The sequence below is a fragment of the Periophthalmus magnuspinnatus genome, chromosome 22 (assembly GCF_009829125.3).
Source record: "Periophthalmus magnuspinnatus isolate fPerMag1 chromosome 22, fPerMag1.2.pri, whole genome shotgun sequence".
Classification (NCBI taxonomy): domain Eukaryota; kingdom Metazoa; phylum Chordata; class Actinopteri; order Gobiiformes; family Gobiidae; genus Periophthalmus; species Periophthalmus magnuspinnatus.
The window spans coordinates 24,962,846-24,986,451 of record NC_047147.1 but is presented as its reverse complement, the minus strand read 5'-3'; the positions used below and the strand labels follow the sequence as shown (position 1 = coordinate 24,986,451).

The window sequence follows — 23,606 nt, the reverse complement described above, 5'->3', positions numbered from 1 at the left end:
TGCACTCTGACCCGCTCCTCTTTCACCCTGCATCGAGGCTCTATACACACACTCTACACTCTACTGATCACTCAAATCCCACGATCCCTGATGTTTACGTGTGTTTAGATATCAGCTTCTTCTTTATCATACGTGCAAAGAAAAATATATCAAATCAATGTATTATGATCATAAAACAGACCCTCTGCTGTTGTTTTCCATAGTTTGATCATTACATTACATTACATAAAATACCAGGGTTACTGTGTTCAAGTAGTCGCTGAAAAACACAGATAGTAACTTATATGTTTGTTGTGTAGCCTAATATTTATGTTACAATCTTAAAAGTAAATGCCACATAGACCATTAAACATTCTAACATGTTCCTATTTTTAAAGATATTGCACTTTAAGCCATGTTATATTTGGAGTTTAAAAACACAATCCTGTATTGGCACATGACATCACAAGGTACAAATGTGTTGAGTAGAACTTGGCCGAAATCTGCAGGGTTTGTGCGTTAAACATGTGTGAATGAAACAAAACACAACTCCAGGTCTGTGTGTGATTTCATGACTCTTCAGGTAGTAAAACACTTTGTGCAGCTGGTTATTTTTGCTTATGTGTAGAGTAAAACAGTCAAAAACAATTGTAGGTTTTTTAAAAAATGGACAGCGTTTGAGTGCGCTGTAAATGAGAGTTTGATGGTTCAATCCCCACTCTGGGACATGTGTACTGTTATTGCTCTTGGGCAAGACACTTCTGAGCTTTCTGCAGAGTCAACACGAGCACAGATAGAAATAAAGATATGGGCATGTGACAGTCCTGTGTTTTACATTAACACACTGTTCTGTTTCGACCAAATAAAAGTACAACGGTAATATTCTTGTATGTTAAAGATGCACTAAGGAACTTTTCTTGAAGGGGGTCCGTCACCTGCTTGTCTCCATGAACATGTTCCACAGTGTAGCATTAAACTTGCCTATCTTGCATTTATTCAATTACATTTGTTTTCATGTCTAACTAAAATACCTTGACATACTTTCCACAGAACTGACCTGTGACTTGTTCTGGTGGCGTGACCGGTTTGTCTCCATAGAGATAGAGATGTTTTATACCATTTTGTTGTGGAATATGCCATAAACAATAAAATCTCCATGGAGATGAGATGTGGAAATAAAATCAAATGGATGTCAGTGCATAGCTCACTTAGTCTATACCAGTTATACTGTATTGTATTGTAAGCTAGTTAAATATAATTCTTATATTTAATTTTTTAATTTATTTTCTCAAATTTATGCTAAAAATACCATGAAGTAAAAGTATGTTGTTGTTGTATATGGAGGAATTGTGTGTATTGAAATTCAGTCCATTACTCAGAAGTTATTCTTGACTTGACTAGACTAATGCATTTAATCTTATAATCTTTATTTATTCATGTAATTTGAGAGATGTTACGCTGCTGTACGTGCAGACATCTCCTGCTCATATGTCTGATTCTGTCTGTTATTCTGCGGGTGGGGCTCAAAAAACCTGCAATAAAAATCAAAAACATTTCCCACATGACTCCCGCCCCCTGCTCTCTCATTGGGCCAGCCTTCCTCCCTCTGCTCTGTGATTGGCTAAACCCTCCGGTCTCTGCTCTGTGATTGGCTAAACCTCCTGTCTGTCATTGCTCACGGGGGCTGGACCGTGTTAGCATTAGCCACGTTAGCTTCCCGGAGCCAACAGCCGCAGTTCCCCGCAGACATGTCGTCCTCCTCGGTCCCGGACGGAAAGAAGCTGGTCCGGAGCCCGAGTGGCCTTCGCATGGTCCCGGAGAGCGGCGCCTTCCACAGCCCCTTCAGCCTGGAGGAGCCGCACTGGGTCCCGGACAAAGAGGTACCGAGGAGCGGAGGGTTTCGGGCGGTTACGGGGTGAAGAGGGTTTGAGGTTTGTGACAGAGGCCATCATGAGAGCCGTGTGGAGTGAAGCTACACAGAGACGGAGCAGAGGGACTTCCGGTTTCAAAATAAAAGTTTATTCAGCTAAACATATCATGATAAAGTTATAGATTAATATGAAAAGTTTCAACATAATAATAGAAATGTAACTTATCAGACAAAACAGAGTAAAACAAAAGCGTGTTTTTAATTTTGGATAAAGAAAAATATATATCTACTCTGAGTGGGCTTGCATCTTCATAAACGTCTCTTATTTGCTTCTCTCCTGCTCTTTTCTAAGGAAATGTTGTTCCTTTGGGTATAATACTCCACAGTATAGCAAGTAATATATCTGTCTCCATGGAGTATGTTCTGAAATATGGTTACTTTCCATAGAACCCTGCAGTTCATATGTTAAATTATGCAGTATTGCTTTAAAATGTTATATTTTGTAAAGTTTTCAATATTTTGTTGAACAGTAGAGGATTATTTTGGATGCAAGCCTATTTATCGTGTCCTCATTTACATCAGTAGAATTGTAAATGCTTTAAATGAAATAGTTAATTGTTAAAAGTAGTAATTTATGCGAGTATTGACTTGAGGAATGATGGGTAACAAAATGTGTATCAGAGAACTACATAACAAATGTGGTATTCAGATTAGTAAGTCGACTACTGCTTTATTTTGTGTCCTTTGCAGTAAAAATACTAGGAATAGTAGTAGCGGCTGGTAGAATGTCTTTTATGTTGAAGGTCCGTGCCTGTATTTCCTGTATGTTCTTGTGTTCTTGTCATTTGTAGAGTTGATGTTGGGCGTTTTACTCAGAGCTACACAGCTGCAGAATCTGACCAAAAACACTGAGGTTTAAGCTCATTTATCTGAGAACTGTGTCTCCTCCACAGGGCAATGTCCCATAAGAAATGCCCTAACTTATATAATTTTATCAGCTCACAGTGCAGAAGGAGCATGAACGCTGTCTAAGCTAATGCATAAGTTTATTTGTCTTATGTTTTGTTAAATAGATGTTTTTTCAGATGACTTTTCTCAATCCAAATATTACACTTTCAGTAAAAGAAGGGAAATCTCATGTTGAGGGTATATGCCAAAAGGAGCACAATATCTGTACTACTTCTACTGCTACTACTGCTACTACTATTGTGCTGTTTATGCTGTTTACTTTATAGCAGTGGTCGGCAACGTCCGGCCCGCGGGAAAATGTTGGCCCTTTGCCAATTTATTTTGGCCCGCCAGAGGATTTTGGACTTTCTTCCGGCATTGATTCTTTAATACTGTCATGATCCGCTCCGTCTGCTCCACGTTTTTCCTCCTGTCCTGCTCGTTCCCTCCCTCACCTGCCGAGCTGGGCTGAGCTCCTGGCTCCTCCTGCGCGCACCTGCAGCTCATCAGCGCGATCACCACCACCTGCTGTGTATAAGAGGAGGCAGGACCAGACACTCAGGGCGAGATCATCTGCGTTTCTACACCCTGTTCAGTGCCGGTTCATCTTCATTTCAGCCTCATCCCGTTCGGTGCCGGATCGTATGTGCGTCTCCACCCAGCTTGCTGGACCGTCTCAGCTCCAGCGCTCCCGGCTCAGCTCCGACCCTGCTTCCACCCTGCTTCCCAGCCCTGGTACTGTCTGTTTTATCTCTGCATTCCGCGACCCCGGACCCTGGTTAGCACTCTGCGTCCTGCCCTGGTGCTGCCCGCATCGTCATCTCCGCTGCGCTCCACGTTCCGCTCCTGGATCCTGGTCCGTGCCTCACCTCCTGCTCACCGCCGGATCAACCCTCGAACTGCACCATTTGTCATTTCTTTAATAAATACCGTAAATATTCCCCGAGTCTGCATCCTTTGGTCCGCTACACCCACCGTTACGACAAATACCAAGTTATGTGGGCACTGCTACAGGCATTCCACTGCCCATGATGTGCATGTAACACAACATTAAAAGCAAACAATGAACTGGTGTGTACATACACCTTCACCAGTCAAAATCGTGGCTGTTTTTGGACATCTGGTGAGGCAAGTGTGCAGACTGCGCGCAGCTCAAGGAATGTGCACCCGTTGCGCTATAGCCTTCTTGCACTTCTGTGGTTAGTTATTCAAAATTCCCTATTTTATTAAAATAAATCACTTAATCACAAAACTGTCAAAATACTCAGTTTGAAGATTTCTTTTAACCGGGGTGGGGACTTGCTTTTTGTCCGCATGTCAGGTTTTATTGTTCCCGACCTTTGCTCATGTTTGACACAACATAAATCCACTTAGCCATGTCAATTTTAAACATTTTTCATTTACGTTGTGATTTTATCACGATCCTTGCTGCACTTGGCATCATCCAAGTCCTACAGCTCTCCCACAGTCGTGCGTAAAGGTGCAGGTCATTACGGCACCAAATGCGGAGTAAGGAAGCCGTTAGTGCGGAATTGCGCACGACTAAAAGCCTGTCGTAGTTTAACCTTCGAGGCAGAGCTAAATCGCAGTGATGGTCACAAGAAGACAGCGTGAGAAAAGAATTTTGATGGAGAGATTTGACGATAAGCAATAATTACGCAGCTTCCTGGTTCAAGTAACCGTCTTAGAAAGATTTTATCCTTGTTTAAATCCGCACATTTTAACCACAAAAGTATTAGTTTCAATTAATATCATGAGACAAAGACCTGAATAAATGAGGTAAAACCTTAAAGTGAAAAGTTTTTCATAGCTCTACCCGATCTGTGCGCCTTTAGTATCCATGTTCAACAAAGGCATAATTCTTACCAAAACCATAATAAAAGGAGCAAAAGCTTTTGCCCGAGGATTTTTTAATTGGCTGTTTTAGGTGAGTTAAAATGCATGTAATTCATATTTATGTATTTATAAATATATGTAAGCCAATACCTTTACCATCTGGCCCGCCACCTGTGGGCGCTGAAAAAAATTGGCCCGAAGCCAAGCGAAGTTGCCGACCCCTGCTATATAGTAATTCTCAGCTATCTGAAAACTAAATAATGGTGTAGAAAGAAGACCCCTGCTAATGTTACCAGGAGGTAATATTATGTCTTATATTGTTATTATAATGGTTATATTGTATAGAGAGAAATGTTCTAAGTAGAGATTTATTGATCCAATCAATTTTTTTCTCTGCTCCGATACCCAATATTAACTCATAAAAAACACAGTTGACTTATTACACAACTGATGTTATGTAACAGTTATTTATCTTGTAGAACTGACTACTACTATTGGTACTAACTACTTGGCTATTTAATTCCATCAGTGCGTTCAATGGTTTTCTGAAGTCAAGATCTTGGTCAGGAGTACCTTGCTGGAGGATTATTATGCATGTTTAGCTCGATGGAAACCAGAGGAAACGCACAGACACAGTGAGAACATGCAAACCTTCATCAGCAGTGTGAGGAGCCGGGGCTGTGTTTTTTCAGGTAGAGTTCAGTTTAATGTTTATTTTGGCTGAAAAAGGATCCACTGAAACTCAAACAGAGGCTGAACAAATGGACAGAGCTCTGACCGCAAAACGTTACTGACAAAACACATTTATTTTACATGATATTACAGGCTAACAGATGTAAAGCGAGTAGGGAGGTCAAGTGTAATCAGTTACAAGATAATTGTGATTATGCAGGTCTCAATATAATCTGTATATTTTTTATATATTAAAAAGGAAAATAAGTCATTTCAGTCCAACCTATTCTCCAAAAACTAAACCTAAATGTAAAGTCTGTTTCCGTCACATGAACTTTCTCGATCCTAAAGTCTGCTTGGATAAATCTGCGTGTAGGAAAGTGAATTTCAGGGGCTGTCACTGTTGTTTTTGGGGTCAGTAATAAAAAAACAAGTTATCCCTGCGCAGTACAAAGTGAAATAAATGAAATGCCCAGTCCGAATGTCTGTGTTTTTGCTGATTTGTGTTTTTCACTTCCCTTCTCCTTTCGCTCCCTTCTTCTCTCCCTCTTTCTTCCCTCTTCCTGTTCTTGCAGTGTTCCAGATGTATGCAGTGTGACACCAAGTTCGATTTCATCAGGAGAAAGGTCTCTGCTTTTTTTTAATTAAAACTTTATTTAAACAAAGCAGAAAGCAGAAATAGACAGTACTGTGCACTAGGTCTGATCTCATATTGATTGATCTGAACTAAATAAATAATAAATAATACAGACTTGTAATACAAAAAAAGTCCAAGTCAATCGTTCGTCTGCTCCAAACCACATACTTTTACTGACAGAGGTTTGGTGGTAGAGCTCTCTGTTAAACACACCAGATCACTGACGATTAGACGTGACTTATTTGCAATCTCTGGATCTTTGGATTCATTGCCCAGCCCTACTGTGCACAGGCCACAATAACACAAAAATGTGTTGCTCACGTGGTATCGTGCTCTTGTGGATTGATTTACCTTTGTTTTTGTAACATTTGTAGCTTTTTTACAACGTTAGTTTTAGTCTACATCTTTTCACTAAAATTATTTTTTGATTTTGTCAAATAATTCTTTGTAATTGTACTTTTCTTTCTTTCATTTATGTTTCATTTTTATTATTGACAAAAATATCATTACTTTTAGTTTTGTCAACTACAAATATATTTCATAATTTTAGTCATTGTGGTTCATTCTTGACACTGACAAAACTAACTGACTGTAACTAAAATTAACACAGCACAGGTCACATGTTAAACAACTCATTTGATGCACAGGGAGGGCATCTGACACAGGGACATTTCACAATATGTTTGTAGAAGTTTAAGCTACAGGGTTAGCAGCTTCTACACAGAGTAAGACCTCATGGAGACACAGGGAGGGCATCTGACACACAGGGAGGGCATCTGACACACAGTGACATATCAGAGAGGTCTAAAGTTTTGTGTTGCCTGTGTTTCTGACCTCTGTTTCTGTGGCGCCCCCTGTAGCACCACTGTCGTCGCTGCGGGCGGTGCTTCTGTGATAAGTGTTGCAGTAAAAAGCTTCCTCTGCCGCGCATGTGCTTCGTGGACCCGGTGAGACAGTGTTCCGCCTGCAGCCTGGTGTCACAGAGAGAGGGAGAGTTCTACGACAAGCAGCTCAAAGTGCTGCTCGGAGGTACTCCTCTATAACATTATTCCCTCATCAAAAACATGCCTGAAGAGGTTTTAGATGTCATCCATGCACATTTGAGTGTTTTAGCAATCTCTTCCGTGCCCTTTTTCGACCCGTTCTTACGGTTAGCAATATAAGTCTGTACCAGGCTCCGCCCACAAGCCTACATCTCCTATGCTCCCATGCGACAGTTCTCCATAAATATACAAACACATGATACAAAACTGTTCACAGCAACTTGACAAATGCAGTGTGCAGTAGTTTTATTAGCGTAGAAGGGGGAGTGCCTTAGCATGGGGAGCAAAGGGAGGGGGGACTTGGTAAATGAAACTTATAAAACATGTTAATACATAATTTTTCAACTAATATGGCTTTTTCAAAACAACATTTTTAGATCACCATGTTACCTTTATTATGTGTTATCAGCTAATACAGTGTAGAAGGGTACCCTCTTTAAGATGAAGTAAAGATCACAAATTAACTTTTCTAAAAATAACACAATGTATTTATCTGGCATATAAAATTATTTGTCACAAGATTGTGTAAACAAAAGACAGAACAAACTAGGACTGACACAGGGACTGGACCAGTGCAGAACTATATATTTATTTCTCTATCAGCCAATTGCTACAGACATTATCAGACATTTACTACAAAATGTTTGTGTTTCTTGTTGCAGGAGGAACATTCATTGTGACTTTGGGAACTTCAGACAAAATGGAAACTATGACTTGCCGCCTTTCAAACAACCACAGGTCAGAAACAGATACAGAGAGTTACACTTATCTACAAGAGGCAATATGGCCGAACTACAACCTTCTCAGAACCTGACAGGTTTAACTCAGAGACACTGAAGGATGGGTCAAATGCAGGTTTAACCCAGAGACACTGATCACATTTGCAGAAGGGGACAGCTGAGCTTTTTAAAGCTACAACACGGCCTTTTCCAAAAACATCATCACAAAAAGAAACGGCACATTGAGAATTCATTACAAAGTACCAAGTATGATATTTTCAGTTTGTCTAAGATACCCTTCCTTATGTATACATTTGTGTGTGTGCGTGTGTGTGTCTGTGTGTCGGGGTGTGTGTGTGTCTGTGGGGGTGTGTCGGTGTGTGTCTGTGTGTGTCTGTGTATGTGTCTGTGTATGTGTGTCTCTCTGTGTCTGTGGGTGTGTCGGGGTGTGTGTGTGTGTCTAGGTGTGTGTGTGTGTGTCGGGGTGTGTGTGTGTCTAGGTGTGTGTGGGGGGGGTGTGTGTGTGTGTGTGTCTAGGTGTCGGGTGTGTGTGTGTGTCGGTGTGTGTCTGTGGGGGTGTGTCTGTATGTGTGTGTGTACGTGGGGGTGTGTGTGTCTAGGTGTCTGTGGGGGTGTGTCTGTGTGTGTGTGTCGGGGTGTGTGTGTCTGTGTGTGGGTGTGTGTCTGTGTGTGTGTGTGTCTGTGTATGTGTGTGTCGGTGTATGTGTCTGTGTATGTGTCTGTGTGTCTGCGTGTGTGGGTGTGTGTATGTGTGTGTGTACGTGTGTGTATGTGTCTGTGTGTGTGTCAGATGCCTGTTCCTTATATAAACTCTTATACATTTCTCAGATACCTGTTCCTGGACGGAGAGTCTCACTTTGAGGTAGAGCTGACTCGTATCTCCAGTATCCAAGTGCTCACAGAGGGTTCCAGTCCTGGAGGTAAAGACTCTATATTGTAACCATAGCAACGCAATCAAATAAAAATTACACAGAGACATCCTGATTTTACATTAAGTTGTTTAACCACTAACTCTCTTCTTAAACTAACCTCTCTCTCTCTCTCTCTTCGTATTTTGTTCTGTCTTTTTCTCTTCATCCTCTCTCCCTCTGTCTCCCCTTGTATTCCTCCTTTCTTCTCTATTCTCTCTCTTCTCTTTTATTCCACTCTTTCTTTCCTCTCTCCCTGTTCACTTCTCACTTCTCTATCTTTTCACGCTTGCTGTCATTTTTTTCCCCTATCCCTCGTCTCCTCTTTCATGCCCCTCTCTCTCTCTCTCTCTTCGTCTCTCCTCCCTCTCCTCCTCCCTCTTTTCTTCCCTCTCTTCTTGTATATTCTGCTGCAGAGGAGGAGGTTCACACTTACACCAGTTTGCTGGACAGTCAGTGTCTCTATGAAGGTTTGCTCCTGTCTCCGTTTAAATGGTTTTACGTCACATCACCTCATTTAGTCCAAGACACTGTTGTTCAAATTCAAGTTTACACTGTGTAACTTTTCTTCGCCTGTCTCCATGGTGATATCATTACTTCGTCAGGAATATTCCACAGTATGAGCAAAGTACAGCGGCAGATGCTTCACCGAAAATGTGACATAGTGCAGCTTTAAGCCTAAGTTCTACATCATTGTGGTTATTTCAGTAGAAGACGCTGTATTTGTGGTCCTTTTTTATTTCCAGTCTTTGTGTGTTATTCCTCCTCAAACCTTTCCCTCTCTCCCGTCCGGGCGCTCCCTCGCTCTATGTTACTGCCGTTACTTCCTGTATTTCCTCGTACGTGCTTATCCCGTGCCTTTGGACTGTGCCGTAGGAGCGGGGTCCAGGGCCAGTGGGCTCCTGGTGCAGTACAAACCCATGGGCTCTCAGGACTCTCAGACGCTCAGACTGGACACCGCGCCTGACCACAAGGGGGCAGCACAGTGGCTCGCTGCTATGCACAAGGTAATACTGATACTAATACTACTGTTACTAATGCTAATACTCCTGCTATCCCTTGTGTGTTCCTCCCAGTAGAGTTGCGTTGACGTTCCTTTGGGCTTCAGTTTTTTATTTTTCTTATAACTCAGCCATAAAATAACATACTTTTCTTTTCTTTCTTTTTTTTGGTTAGTAGGCTGTATTTTAGTAAAGATTGTGCATTGTGCAAATCTCCTGCAACTCTTAATTTTACTAATTAAAGTACAGTGGTGGAAATTAAGTTGATCTGAGTTATAAGAGAAACAAATTGGGGTCAAATTGAACTTTAACGTAACTTGTTTATCAGACAGTTCTCATTATACAATCAACATTTTTTCAAGTGGCCCAATTTTCAACCAATTTGATGAGGAAATGTCCGAGTTCTGCTGTGAGTGAGTTATTTTTGGGGGTCATAAATTACCCCAGGACAACACTATTGTAAGGGCTATTTAGTGTTGTCATGATGCTAAAATTTTAAACTATTTTTTAAATGATTTTTTTTGTGTTAATACGGCACTGAAAGCTCAATACACCATTTCACACATTAAAAAGTGGAGTGTCCCTGCTGCAGTGTTCAGTTTGGGGTCTTATATTGAACGACACTGAAGCCCCCTGCACAATAATGACCTTTGCTGTTTAGATTCACTGGTGCAGTAAACTCGGTAAACTAAATATTTTCCTGTTTTTGTTTTTTTTCAGGCGGCCAAACTGTTGTATGAATCTCATGACCAGTGATTCTCAGTGGCCTCATCTCACCCAAGTGTTCCCTTCAACGGTCTGTCTACACTCGAGTCCTGGTTTAGTCCTGGTTTAGTCCTGGTGTAGTCCTGGCTTAGTCCTGGCTTAGTCCTGGCTTAGTCCTGGCTTAGTCCTGGCTTAGTCCTGGCTTAGTCCTGGCTTAGTCCTGGCTTAGTCCTGGTCTAGTCTTGGCTTAGTCCTGGTCTATTTCCGGGTCTAGTGTGAACACTGCCTTCGTCTTTGTGTCCAAACATTTATAAATAAGAAATGTTTACAAACTCTCCTCTAATATTTGTATCTAAGCCAGGACCAGACCTGGGACCAGATCAGAGACAAGAACAGGAACCGGACCAGACCAGGGACCAGACCAGGGACCAGACCAGGGACCAAGACTAAACTAGCTTAACCGTGCTAGATGTTTTGTTTTTTTTGTTTTTTTTCAAGCACCAAGATTTTAAAGTAAAAAACAATTTGTACAAAAAACTTGGTGCTGATTAAGATAATTATTTAACCTATTCTCTTTTTTTGTAATATAAACTGTGTTTACAAGCACATTTTTCACAGTAGAATCATCGTCGTTTCAAATTTGAAAACATCCCAGAAGCTCGTGTTTCCTTATGGTTTTCAAAGGTTGCCAATATAACTGAGGACTTAAGAGTATTACATCACCTAAAGAAGCACCTGTACACACCCTCATGTTTATCTCGTCTAAATGGACTGTATTTTCTGTTTTGGCTCAATTCAAAGAGACATTTTGGACCTAACGTTTGGTGAGAGGATTTAGTTTCACTGCAAAAAGGAAAATGTGTTTTACTTAAAATGACTTTGAATTCAGATTTTAATCTTTTGCCTGGTCTGTTTCAAAGCTGCATTATAGCTGGTTCACTTAGGAGCGGATCGGTACGGCCCAGAAGTGTCTCCACTGTTTAAATGAACCGCACAGTTTGAGGATTAATAATTCTTTAATTTTGATTTAGTCTGGAGGATAAAACCTGTTGTAAATGTAAATTATGATTTCATACCAATCAAGAACTAATTTGAATTTACACTGGGAGAATTCTGTCTAAAAGTTCGGCACAATCTACACGTTTTTCTGATACTTTAAGCGTGATTTCAACAGAATAAAGGATGTTTTCGTACATTTTTGTTTGTCAAATAATAATGTGTGTGTACATTAGAGAAGGTTTGGCCCAGTGTACCACACGGTTGTCAGGTAAAAGTTATGCAATTCTCTAGTGCGATGTCATGTTTTCCAGCTATAAAGTAAAATCTGAAACCTAAAAATGGCCAAACTCAGAAAAAGAATTGTAATTTTTTGTAAACTCTTTTAAAAAACAACTAAACAGATGATTGGACAACAGAGAATGAAGAGTCAGGCGAAAACAAGACGTCAAAAAGAAGATGTAAACATGAAGTAATTATTTTTCACAGATTTATATGCTGAGCTGATATATTAGCAAAACAAAGCTAGCACGTTAGCAACAGATGTTTCCTGTTTATCAAAGCACAGCACAGATTAGATTTCCAGTGCAAAATCCATCTAACATGAGACAAACCCATAAATGCAGAAAAAGACGACTATAAATTGGACTTAGTTTTGTGTTTACGCTAGCTTTAGCTTAGCTTTAGCACCACAAACTTGGAATTGCTAAACATTTTTTTTGTGAATCGATGAGATTGATTTTAAGATTAAAAGTCTAATTCAAGAAAGATTTAAATTAGATTCATTAAGAAAACATTTGACGAACCTTCCAACAGAAAAGTTCCATAGTGTACCTTTTAAAACCAGTTGATTTGCGTTAACAGAGATCCAAGTTAATCAAATATTGTCAGTCTCAAGATTGATTTTCTGAATTCAAGTGTTTTTAGTTCTTGTAAAAGCAGTTTATTTAGTTTATTTGCAGTGTATAAAGTTGGTCTTCCAGGTTTGAGTTTTTCGAGTGCCAAAACTTTATTTACAAAAGTCAGTGTTTAACTTTGATGATTCTTGCACCATAGACCTAACTCTATCTGTGTACTTTATAAATATATTTTTGAAGTATTCATCTGAAGTGATTCATATAACAGTTTATTTTTCTGAATTTTGTGTCCATATTTTTACATTTACTCTTCATTGCCAAAATATATCCACTTTTTAAACATTACATCAGCTGCTTCACTCGTCAGGGTTAAGTCTCGTGGATTCTGGTTTTGGAGGAGCAGACGGGACAAAAGGATGTAAAGTCTGTGTTTAGACCTCACTTAGACCTGGTTTAGTCCTCGTTTAGACCTCGTTTAGACCTCATTTAGACCTGGTTTAGTCCTAATTGGATCATTGTGGTGGGTTCACATCAAAACTGGGATTAAAATGGGACTAAATTTGTAAGAAATCCTAGACTAGAGCGGGACTAAACCAGGACTAGAACGCTACAGAACAGGACCAAACCAAGTCATGTGCACCCTTATACATGGTTTAGTCCTGGTTTAGACCTGGTTTAGATCTGGTGTAGATCTGGTTTAGTCCTGGTTTAGTCCTGGTTTAGATCTGGTTTAGACCTGGTTTAGTCCTGGTTTAGACCTGGTTTAGACCTGGTTTAGTCCTGGTTTAGACCTGGTTTAGTCCTGGTTTAGACCTGGTTTAGTCCTGGTTTAGACCTGGTTTAGTCCTGGTTTAGACCTGGTTTAGACCTGGTTTAGACCTGGTTTAGACCTGGTGTAGACCTGGTGTAGATCTGGTTTAGTCCTGGTTTAGTCCTGGTTTAGACCTGGTTTAGACCTGGTTTAGACCTGGTTTAGTCCTGGGTTAGACCTTGTTTAGACCTGGTTTAGACCTGAGTTAGTCCTGGTTTAGACCTGGTTTAGACCTGGTTTAGACCTGGTTTAGACCTGGTTTAGTCCTGGTTTAGACCTGGTTTAGTCCTGGTTTAGACCTGGTTTAGTCCTGGTTTAGACCTGGTTTAGACCTGGTTTAGACCTGGTTTAGTCCTGGGTTAGACCTTGTTTAGACCTGGTTTAGACCTGGGTTAGTCCTGGGTTAGACCTGGTTTAGACCTGGTTTAGTCCTGGTTTAGACCTCGTTTAGACCTCGTTTAGTCCTGGTTTAGTCCTGGTTTAGACCTCGCTTTAATCCTGGTTTAGACCTCGTTTAGTCCTGGTTTAGACCTCCTTTAGACCTCGTTTAGACCTCGTTTAGTCCTCGTTTAGTCCTGGTTTAGTCCTGGTTTAGACCTCGCTTTAATCCTGGTTTAGACCTCGTTTAGACCTCGTTTAGTCCTGGTTTAGACCTCGTTTAGACCTGGTTTAGTCCTGGTTTAGACCTGGTTTAGACCTGGTTTAGTCCTCGTTTAGACCTCGTTCAGACCTGGTTTAGTCCTGGTTTAGACCTGGTTTAGTCTGCGTCTCCAGACCTGGACCTCTTCTCTTGACCTGACTTTTATGTAAATCTGCTTTAATAGTTCGTGCTCATGCTCATTTTGTATGGAGTATATTTTGTCTGTTATTTCACATGTAAAAGTTGAATTTTGAATCTCACTTTTGTAAAACCAGTGAAGTGTTGTGTATTTTGTCTGACTGTTGTTCATTAATCTTTGCTTTTTAAATTTGTAATTGTAGAAAGATTTGTTCTTCCTAAATGAAATTCTCAAACTAAATCTTATTTGATGCCAAACCCCTGCACCTGGCTCATTTAGAATCCATTAAACACTTAAATGATGTTAACGCCACATTTGAAGAGAAAAGCACATTTATTTAGATGTTTTGTCTTTGAATTTATTTCCAAAACATGTCAGTTATTCTGTTTAATCGGGTGAAATCACAATGCACATTTCACCAGTGACCCAGAACAATGTTGGCATTTGTGGAAAAGTTTCCTCGTGTTCTGATGAAGCTTTTCTGTTGAAACGCTTGTATCTGTTTAAACGTGTTTGTAGCTGCACTTTATCCATTTCCTGTTTCTCAGCTGTTCTTCCATTAAAATCTGTTTATACCAAAGTCAATGTCCACTACTCCTATAATTCCTCTTATATCGATGACTTTTTTTGTTTGTTTTTTGTGTCTTGCTTTGTAATTTAAAGCTGCAATGTGTAATTTTTCTGGTGGAAGCTCCTGAACCTGTGATCCGAAGAGTTTAAATAAACACTCCAAACTGATCGATGGAAACGTCACAACAGCAGAACAAGCATAAAAAAATGAAACTTGACTTAAATCCGGGTGAGAGAAAAGCGCGGACGTCTTTCCAGCCCTGCTCTGCGATTGGTCAGTTTTGCGCCATCACCTGATCACAAACGATTCACCATGGAGATAAGCAAGTTCAGCACCACCAGGCCGAGTTACAGGTCAGATCTACGGAGAGGTGACCGCGCTCTCTGTACCAAACACGTTTCAAGGCAATAAAAAAACACCTGAAATTGAATCGATAATGTCCCAAATAAAAATCGATACATAATACACAGATAAGTTTAAAGCCATACTGTGAAACATTCCATGGAGACGAGCAGCCCTGCCTCCAGAAAATTAATTACATAGCGCGTTTTTAAATTTAAGTGTATTTGATTTCTATGTTCCGCACTTGTGTCTTCAACATTTGATCGAAAAAAACTTTATTTTTGTAAATGTGTGAACTAAGAGCAAAAATATGTTTCATAAAGTTCTCCCTGTAATTACGTGAATCCACCCGGGGCCCATGGCAACGGGACCAGGCCAACCAATCAAAACACAGCACGACACTCGCTCGTCTAAATGTTCAAACTTGCAACAGAGAAAAAATGATGAAGCGATGAAAATTTAGCATCGTGATGAAGAGTTCAAAACACAATATTCTATCTTTTAAATGTCAAAAGTCCTGAAAACCTTTGAAACTGAAACCTTTGAATGTGAGAGGAGCAGGGGCCACAAGTCATTTCTTAAACCGAGAGTCCAAAACCTCCAGATGTTTTTCCTGGAATATTCCACAGAATCGCCATGGAGACAAGCGGGTGAAATATTATTCGGTAAAAACACAAACATTCAACAAAGTGCTTACATTTTCACCAGGAAACTCCAAAAAACATGTAACGACACGACAAATCCTCCAGGTGTAACCCAGAGACACTGAAGGACGGGTCAAATGCAGGTTTAACTCAAAGAGACTGAAGGGTCAAATGCACATTATGCTACGGCGACAATGAAATGTATTTTATCTTAACCTCATTATCAATACAAGTGTCTGATTTTTACCATCTTAAAAATGTGAAAAACAAAACTAGTTCATTTTAAACAGTTTTTATTTCACATTTACCTTATGCACATCTGAACATCCTAATTACTCACTGCAATGAGTTTATAAGCACTTTTCACAACTGTCAGACTGTTTTTAAAGTCCATACACCTTCACTAGAATCATTTGGATGATTTAAGATCTGGATTTGCTGATCTACCACAGAACTAAAGGTAAAAGGAGCTGCTTGAAAACTACCACTTCATGACATCACAAGGTGGAACGTCGCATTTTGAGGTTTGGAGATGTAACAGACTAATAATAAAGTGTTAGTCAAACATGTGTGAATGAAACAAAACACAACTCCAGGTAAGTATTTGAGGAGGGCTTAAAGCTCACGTTAGTCCAGGAGTTTTAAGATAATTAAAAGTGCGTTTTTCTGAGCTGTGGGACGAGAAACTGTAAAGTAAAAATGCTTGAGGATTTGCAAAGCTTTTTCCAGTCATTATTCTGTCGTTTCTTTCACAAAAACTTCATTATCAAAAGTTGAAAATGTCACTCTGCTCCTGAAGAGTAAAAACAGGTTTGAACAGGACCAAGTCTGACTTTGATGAACCAAAAGTCTGACTCTATTAAGTTTCCACTTGAAGAGATTTAAACAAAACACCTGGACTTCCCCTCATCAGGAAATGGACAGAGAGGAGGAGGGAGAGGAGGAGGAGGGGAGGAGGAGGAGGAGGGAGAGAGGAGGAGGGAGGGAGAGAGGAGAGAGAGGAGGAGGAGGAGGGAGAGAGAGAGAGGAGGAGGGAGAGAGGAGGAGGAGGAGGGGAGGAGGGAGAGAGGAGAGAGAGAGGAGGAGGGAGAGAGGAGGAGGGGAGGAGGAAACGAGGGAGAGAAGGAGAGAGAGGGGAGGAGGAGGAGAGAAGGAGGAGGCAGAGAAGGAGAGAGGGGAGGAGGAGAGAAGGAGGAGGAGGGAGAGAGGAGAGAGAGAGGAGGAAGGAGGAGGAGGAAACGAGGGAGAGAAGGAGAGAGGGGAGGAGGAGGAGAGAAGGAGGAGGAGAGGAGGAGGGAGAGAGAAGGAGAGAGCGGAGGAGAGAGAGAAGGAGAGAGCAGAGGAGGGAGAGGAGGAAGGAGGGGAGGAGGAGGGAGAGAGGAGGAGGGAGAAGGGCGGAGGGGAGAAGGAGGGAAGAGAGAGAAACAGAAGAGGGGAAGAGTGAGAGAAGGAGGGAAAAAGGAGGGAGGGTAGATAAAGTGAAGGAGGAGAGAAAGAAGGGAGGAGAGAGTGAAGGGGGAGCGGAGGAGAGAGAAAAGGAGGGGAAAAGGGAGAGGAGAGGGGGGAGGAGAAAGAGGAGGAAGAGGGAGGGGAGGAGAGGATGGATGAGAAAAAGGAGGGAAAAGCGAGAGAAGGAGGGGAGGAGGGAGAGAAGGAGGGAGAGAGGGGGAAGGAAAGAGAAAGAAAGATAGAGGTAGTGGGAGAAAAATTGAGGGAGAGAAGAAGTGAGAAGAAAGAGAAAGCGGAGGGGGAGAAAGATTGAGAGCGAAAGAGAGTAGGGTTAAAGGAGTGAAAAAGAAATATAATGGGTGAAGGGAGAGGGGATGAAGGAAAGAAAAAGATAAAGGTGAGAAAAGGAGGGAGAGACAGAAAGAGGGTGGATGTGACAGAGAGTAAAAGGAGGGATGGGGAGAGAGAGAAGTGGGCGGGTGCACAGGTACAGGACTGCAGGGCAGAGGGCGGGGCTACAGTTTGATTGACAGGTGAGAGGAGGTTATAAGTGCAGATCTGTTTTAAAGAGACTGACAAACACACGTTAGAACTTTAGTCCAGAGTAAAACGATGGGGAAACGCTCTGTAAGGTACGTACTTTTTATTTGTGATTACTGTATTTAAAAATATTTACTGAATCCGATTATGTAACTTTTCCACACCTGCCCGTCTCCATGGAGATTTATATCACTTTGTTTCTAAGGTTTAATGCAGCGAAAATATTTTGGTGCGGAGTCAGCCACATTTCTTTTCTCCATGAAGATGTTATTGCTTTGAATGATCCACAATGTGGCATTAAAAGTATCTGTCTCCAATAGGCCAAAGTTCAGATCAGATCTGTGGAAAGGCGACACCTCTCATAGAAAGAATTTACAAGATATTTTAAAACAATAAAAACAAAAATACATGACAGTTCAGCTTAATGCCACACTGTGAAACATCCCAGGAAAAGCAATAAGATCTCCAAGGAGACAAGCAGATAGCAGACCCTCCTCCAGAAATGTTACATACTGCGGCTTTAATGGCTTTCACACATTCAGTGGTTGTTTTGATTGGCCAAAAGTCCTGCATTGTTCCTATGAGGACGGCCTCCTCATAGATCTGACCTGTGATGGCTATTCCAGAGAAGGTAATAAGATCTCCATGGAGACAAGCAGTTGACAAACCCGCTGAAAAGTTACACAGTGCAGACTCGACACACTTCTGCTTCTTTTTTTTTTTAAACTTGGACAAAAACAAATGTTAAATGTTTTCTTTTATATTTGATCTTAATCTTGAACGACTTCTAATATTATCAACCTGAACTAACCTCTCTCTCTCTCCATCTCCCTCTCTTTCTCTCTCTCCACCCATCCTCTCCTCTTCCCACTCTCCCTCATCATCCCGTCATCACTCTCTCTTCCCCCGTTACCCCTTCAACTCTCTCCCTCTTTTTCTGTCTCTCACACCGTCCCTCCTTCCTCTTTCCATCTCTTTCTCCCTCCCTCACCCTCTCTCTCTCCTTCCCTTTTCTTATTCTATCTCTCCACCCTCTCTCCTCTTTTCTCTCTCCAGTCTCCCTTTTATCTCCTCTCCTCCCTCCCTCTTCTCCACACTCTCACCTCCCTCTCTCCTCCTTCTCCCTGCCTTTCTCTGTCTCTTTCTCCAGTCTCCCTCTTCTCTCCCTTTTCCTCCTCTGCTCCCTCCCTACCCTCCCGCTCTCCTCTCCTCCCTCTCTCTTCCTCTCTCCAGTCCCCTCCCCCTCCTCTTTCTCCTCCTACTCTCCTCCCTCTCTCCCCCTCTCCTCCCTCCCTCTCTCTTCCTCTCTCCAGTCCCCCCCTCCTCTGGCTCCTCCTCCTCTCCTCCCTCTCCCCCCCTCTCCTCTCCTCTCCTTCAGTAAACCTCCGTCGTTTTACCGGGTGTGCAGTGAGGGAGTTCACGTTTCTTGCTAAAAAGCCTGGCTGTGGAGGCCTGCACATCACCACAGACGCCTGCTGGGGGCGCTGTGAGACCTGGGAGGTGAGACGGGCACTTGGCTAAACCGTTTGTTTCTAAATTTAAAACTGAAAAGTGGGAGGAGGAGGATTTCTGTACAGTGCAGTTTGGGCTTTCCTAAAACAGAACAACTGCTTTTTGGTTTGGATAAACTCATTCTCCATCTCCTCTTTCTCTCTCCCAGCTAATCATGGTGCCTCTGTTCATCAACCATCTCTCTTTCTCCTTTTCTCTTCTCTCCTCCCATTCTTCTTTCCAGTCCCATCCCTCTATCCTTCTTCTTCCTCCTCCTTGTCTCCTTCTCTCCCTTCTTTTTCCTCCCTCTTTTCTCTCCTCTCGCTCCTCCCCCTCTACTCCATGGCTCTTCCCTCTCTTCTCTCCCTCTCCCTTCTCCTCCTCTTCTCCCTCTCTCTTCCTTCTCCTCCCTCTCTCCTCTCCCAGTCTCTCCTCCATCTCTCCACCCTTTCTTCTCTTTAGTCTCTCCTCCTCCTCTTCCTCCTCCCTCTGTCCCTTATCATCTAAAACCACACTTGAGCTTGTGGTTACCAGATAAACTCCTCTTTCTCTCCTTCAGAAGTCGATCCTGGCCCCTCTGTTCATCGATCATTTCTCTCTCTCTCTCTCCTTCTCCCATTCATCTCCCTCTCTCCTCTTTCTGTCCTCCTTCTCTCAGTGTCTCTCCTCTCCCTCCCTCCTCCTTTCAGCCCTCTCCCCTTCATTTAAACCCACTCTTGATCTTGTGGTTGCCAGAAAAACTCACTCACCTCCTCTCTCTCTCTCTCTTTCTCTCTCTCTCTCCTCCAGAAGCCGATCGTGGATCCTCCGTTCATTGACTCGTTTCAGAGAGTTTGTACGTACAACGCCTCTCGCCTGGTCACCGTCCGACTGCCCGACTGTGCCGCCAACGTGGACCCGAGCTACAGCTACCCCTCCGCTCTGAGCTGTGAGTGTGGGGTGTGCCAGACCAGGACCACCGAGTGTATAACTTCTGCGTAACTCACCTGTCAATCACACACAAGACCCGCCCACCCACACCTGAGACCCGCCCACCAACACCTGAGACCCGCCCACCCCTCTGCTCTGCTCTGTGAGTGTGGGGTGTGCCAGACCAGGACCACCGAGTGTATAATTTCTGCGTAACTCACCTGTCAATCACACACAAGACCCGCCCACCCACACCTGAGACCCGCCCACTCACACCTGAGACCCGCCCACCCCTCCGCTCTGAGCTGTGAGTGTGGGGTGTGCCAGACCAGGACCACCGAGTGTATAACCTCTGCGTAACTCACCTGTCAATCACACACAAGACCCGCCCACTCACACCTGAGACCCGCCCACCCCTCCGCTCTGAGCTGTGAGTGTGGGGTGTGCCAGACCAGGACCAGCGAGTGTATAACCGCTACGTAACTCACCTGTCAATCATACCTGTCAATCAAACACAAGACCCGCCCACCCACACCTACATAAGTCCCGCCCACATGGACCCAAGCTACTCATCTAATTGTGATTTTCCTGATATTGCGATTTGTTTAAATAAAAAAAACCCACCCACACCTGCCACACTCTGCTCACTGTATCACTTCCCACATGCTTGTCTCCATGGAGTCATTGCCTTGCCTGGAATGTTCCACAATATGGCATTAAATAAACATATCCAACTTGCATTGATTCGATTACAAGTGTTTTTATTGCTCATAGGTTGAAAAGCGTGCAATCTGAATCAGCAGCGGTGTCGCCTCTCCACAGACCCGACCTGTTGGCCTGGTGGCGTCACTGGCTTGTCTCCATGGAAACAGACACAGCTTTTTGCAAAAAAATGTATAATCTCCAGAGACAGCTACATTTTAGAAGATGAAGAGTTGGTAAAAGTATCACAAACAACACGTAATTACAACACTAGTTCAAAGTTAGTTTAATTAATTTTATTTGATTAAAACATCCAAATATTCTTTACAAGAGCCTGTAATCGTTCATTTCATAGTTGAGTCATGTTCCAAAGATAAAAACAGTTTTAGATGTGTCGTCTGAAAACATTCACCTGGACACAAAAAAGAATCAAAAAGTTTAAAAGTGTTTGTGTCTGAGACGGACGAGAGCTGCAGACAGAAGCATCAGAGCAGAGTTTATATGTTTATGTGAAGAGGAATGAGACGGGAACAGTCAGGGGGGTACACGGGGGAGAGAGGGAGAGAGGGAGAGAGGGAGAGGGAGGGGTAAGAACAGAGGGAGAGAGGAGGAAAGAAGAGAGGGAGTAAGAGAGAGGGGATTGAATACAGAGTTTACTAAGTGTTTATGTGAAGAGGAAAGGGACGTGAGGGAGGGGAAGAGAGGGACTGAGTGAGTGAGAGAGGGGAGGGAGAAGAGAGGGAGTGAGTGACGTTGGGAGAAGAGAGGAAGAGCGGGGAAGAAGAGAGGGGGTGAGAGAGAGGGGGATGACTACAGGGTTTACTAAGTGTTTATGTGAAGAGAAAAGGGACATGAGGGAGGGGAAGAGAGGGACTGAGTGAGTGAGAGAGGGGAGGGAGAAGAGAGGGAGTGAGTGACGTTGGGAGAAGAGAGGAAGAGCGGGGAAGAAGAGAGGGAGTGAGAGAGAGGGGGGGATGACTACAGGGTTTACTATGTGTTTATGTGAAGAGAAAAGAGATGCAAACACTCAGGGGGATACAAGGAGGAGAGAGGGAGAGGGAGGGAGAGGGGGAGGGGGGGAAGAGAGGGAGTGACAGGGGGAGAGGGAGTTAGTGAGAGGGATGATTACAGAGTTTACTATGTGTTTATGTGAAGAGGTAAGAGACAGGACCACTTAGGGGGATACAAGGAGGAGAGAGGGAGGGAGGGGGAGAAGGGAGGGAATGAGTGAGAGAGATGGAAGGGGGTAGAAGAGAGGGAGTGAGTGAGACAGAAAGAGGGGGGCGAGGGAGTGAGTGAGAGAAAGGGAGGGAGGGGGAGAAGAGAGGGAGTGAGTGAGCGATAGAGAGAGAGTGTGTGGGGGGGGGGGAGCAAGGGAGCGAGAGAGAGAGAGAGAGATAATTATAGAGTTTACAATGTGTTTATGTGAAGAGGAATTCTCAGGGGGGTACAATGAAGACAGGGAGAGCGAGAGAGGGATGAAAGTGAAGAGTGAATGAGTCTATTTGAAGAGGAAAGAGACAGGAATACAAGGAGGGAGAAAAAAGAGAAAGGGAGTGAGAGAGAAAGGAAAGGGAGAGGGAGATCACTGTCAGAAGAAATCAAGAGGAAATCACAGGAGGATAAGACAGCGAGAGAGAGAAAGAGAGACAGAGAGAGAGGAGAAAAAAGAAGACATAGGCAGGGAGAGATGGGGAAGAGAAAGAGAGAGAAGAGGACAAATGCATAAGCAGAAAGAAAAAGAGGGAAAGCGTGAGAAAGGAGAGGGTGAGAGAGAAAGGTGTAGAGAAAGAGTGGGGAAAGAAAAGAGACGCAGGAAAAAGACAGAAGGAGAAGAGGGATAGATGGAGCAGAGAAGGAATGAGGTAGAAAGACATAAGGAAAAAGAGAGCGATGAAATAAAGAGAACATAGAATATAGAAGAGGAGAGGGAGAGCAAGAAGGAGCAGGCAGGCAAAAGAGAGAGAGAGAAAGAGAGGAGGATAAGTTTAGAAACAGCAGTGGGCACAGAAAGAAACAGTGACGCAGATTCAAGATTTATAAGAGAATAACTGTCAGATGCCCTCCCATGCTCCTGTGTCCCCCCTGTGTCAGATGCCCTCCCATGCTCCTGTGTCCCCCCTGTGTCAGATGCCCTCCCATGCTCCTGTGCCCCCCCTGTGTCAGATGCCCCCCAGAATAACCACTCTGCCACAGTCCTTTTAATAACTTTATTTTATTAATGTTCGAGAAAAACATTACAAACGTTTCCATTTAAAATAATGTGCATATTTGGACCTCATGCATTCTCTGCCATCTTTATACATTTTAAAACCCAAATATGATTTTGGGAACAGTTCAAAATTAGGTCAGGAAGTGACAAAAATTAGATTTGAGTCGGAAGAAGCCGAGGATAGAGAGAAATGAAATGAAATGACAAGAGGAGACAGAGACAGGACCAGAATCTGCTGAGAAGAGCAGTTTACAAACTCAGAAAGAGAAAGAGAGAGAGAGGGAACAGTCCTGATGTCGTCTTGGTTTATTATTGGTTTAGACCTGGTTCAGTCCTGGTTTAGTCCTGGTTTAGTCCTGGTTTAGTCCTGGTTTAGACCTGGTTCAGTCCTGGTTCAGTTCTGGTTCAGTCCTGGTTTAGACCTGGTTTAGTCCTGGTTCAGTCTGGTTTAGTCCTGGTTCTGTCCTGGTTTAGACCAGGTTCAGTCCTGGTTTAGACCTGTTTAGTCCTGGTTTAGACCTGGTTTAGACCTGGTTCAGTCCTGGTTTAGACCTGGTTCAGTCCTGGTTTAGTCCTGGTTTAGTCCTGGTTTAGTCCTGGTTCAGTCCTGGTTCAGTCCTGGTTCAGTCCTGGTTTAGACCTGGTTCAGTCCTGGTTCAGTTCTGGTTCAGTCCTGGTTTAGACATGGTTTAGTCCTGGTTTAGTCCTGGTTCAGTCCTGGTTCAGTCCTGGTTTAGTCTGGTTTAGTCCTGGTTCTGTCCTGGTTTAGACCAGGTTCAGTCCTGGTTTAGTCCTGGTTTAGTCCTGGTTCAGTCCTGGTTCAGTCCAGGTTCAGTCCTGGTTCAGTCCAGGTTCAGTCCAGGTTCAGTCCTGGTTTAGTCCTGGTTTAGTCCTGGTTCAGTCCTGGTTCAGTCCTGGTTCAGTCCTGGTTCAGTCCTGGTTCAGTCCTGGTTCAGTCCAGGTT

General features: G+C 43.0%; 2 protein-coding genes across 2 annotated transcripts; both read left to right on the top strand.

The window, feature by feature from the left end:
- Nucleotides 1–1,697: 1,697 nt before the first annotated feature.
- zfyve21 (zinc finger, FYVE domain containing 21) lies at nt 1,698–12,539 on the top strand. The gene is made up of 7 exons (XM_033988449.2): nt 1,698–1,859; nt 5,881–5,931; nt 6,803–6,971; nt 7,648–7,723; nt 8,554–8,645; nt 9,510–9,640; nt 10,355–12,539. The coding sequence occupies exons 1-7, from the start codon at nt 1,728–1,730 to the stop codon at nt 10,388–10,390; spliced, it is 687 nt and encodes a 228-aa protein (XP_033844340.1). The 5' UTR covers nt 1,698–1,727; the 3' UTR covers nt 10,391–12,539.
- A 4,841-nt stretch (nt 12,540–17,380) lies between these two features.
- gphb5 (glycoprotein hormone subunit beta 5) lies at nt 17,381–19,833 on the top strand. Its single transcript, XM_033987800.2, has 3 exons — nt 17,381–17,420; nt 18,642–18,828; nt 19,609–19,833. The coding sequence occupies exons 1-3, from the start codon at nt 17,401–17,403 to the stop codon at nt 19,798–19,800; spliced, it is 399 nt and encodes a 132-aa protein (XP_033843691.2). The 5' UTR covers nt 17,381–17,400; the 3' UTR covers nt 19,801–19,833.
- The last annotated feature ends 3,773 nt before the right edge of the window (nt 19,834–23,606 follow it).

What these genes read in the sequence shown, in the direction of transcription:
- gphb5 (XM_033987800.2), top strand. Translation starts at nt 17,401, where the DNA reads ATGGGGAAACGCTCTGTAAG. An exon ending in ATGGGGAAACGCTCTGTAAG is followed by an intron (nt 17,421 to 18,641) that starts GTACGTACTTTT and finishes TCCTCTCTCCAG; the next exon opens with TCCCCCCCTCCTCTGGCTCC. An exon ending in GGCGCTGTGAGACCTGGGAG is followed by an intron (nt 18,829 to 19,608) that starts GTGAGACGGGCA and finishes TCTCTCCTCCAG; the next exon opens with AAGCCGATCGTGGATCCTCC.
- zfyve21 (XM_033988449.2), top strand. Translation starts at nt 1,728, where the DNA reads ATGTCGTCCTCCTCGGTCCCGGACGGAAAGAAGCTGGTCCGGAGCCCG. An exon ending in AGAGGGTTCCAGTCCTGGAG is followed by an intron (nt 8,646 to 9,509) that starts GTAAAGACTCTA and finishes ACTGTGCCGTAG; the next exon opens with GAGCGGGGTCCAGGGCCAGT. An exon ending in GGCTCGCTGCTATGCACAAG is followed by an intron (nt 9,641 to 10,354) that starts GTAATACTGATA and finishes GTTTTTTTTCAG; the next exon opens with GCGGCCAAACTGTTGTATGA.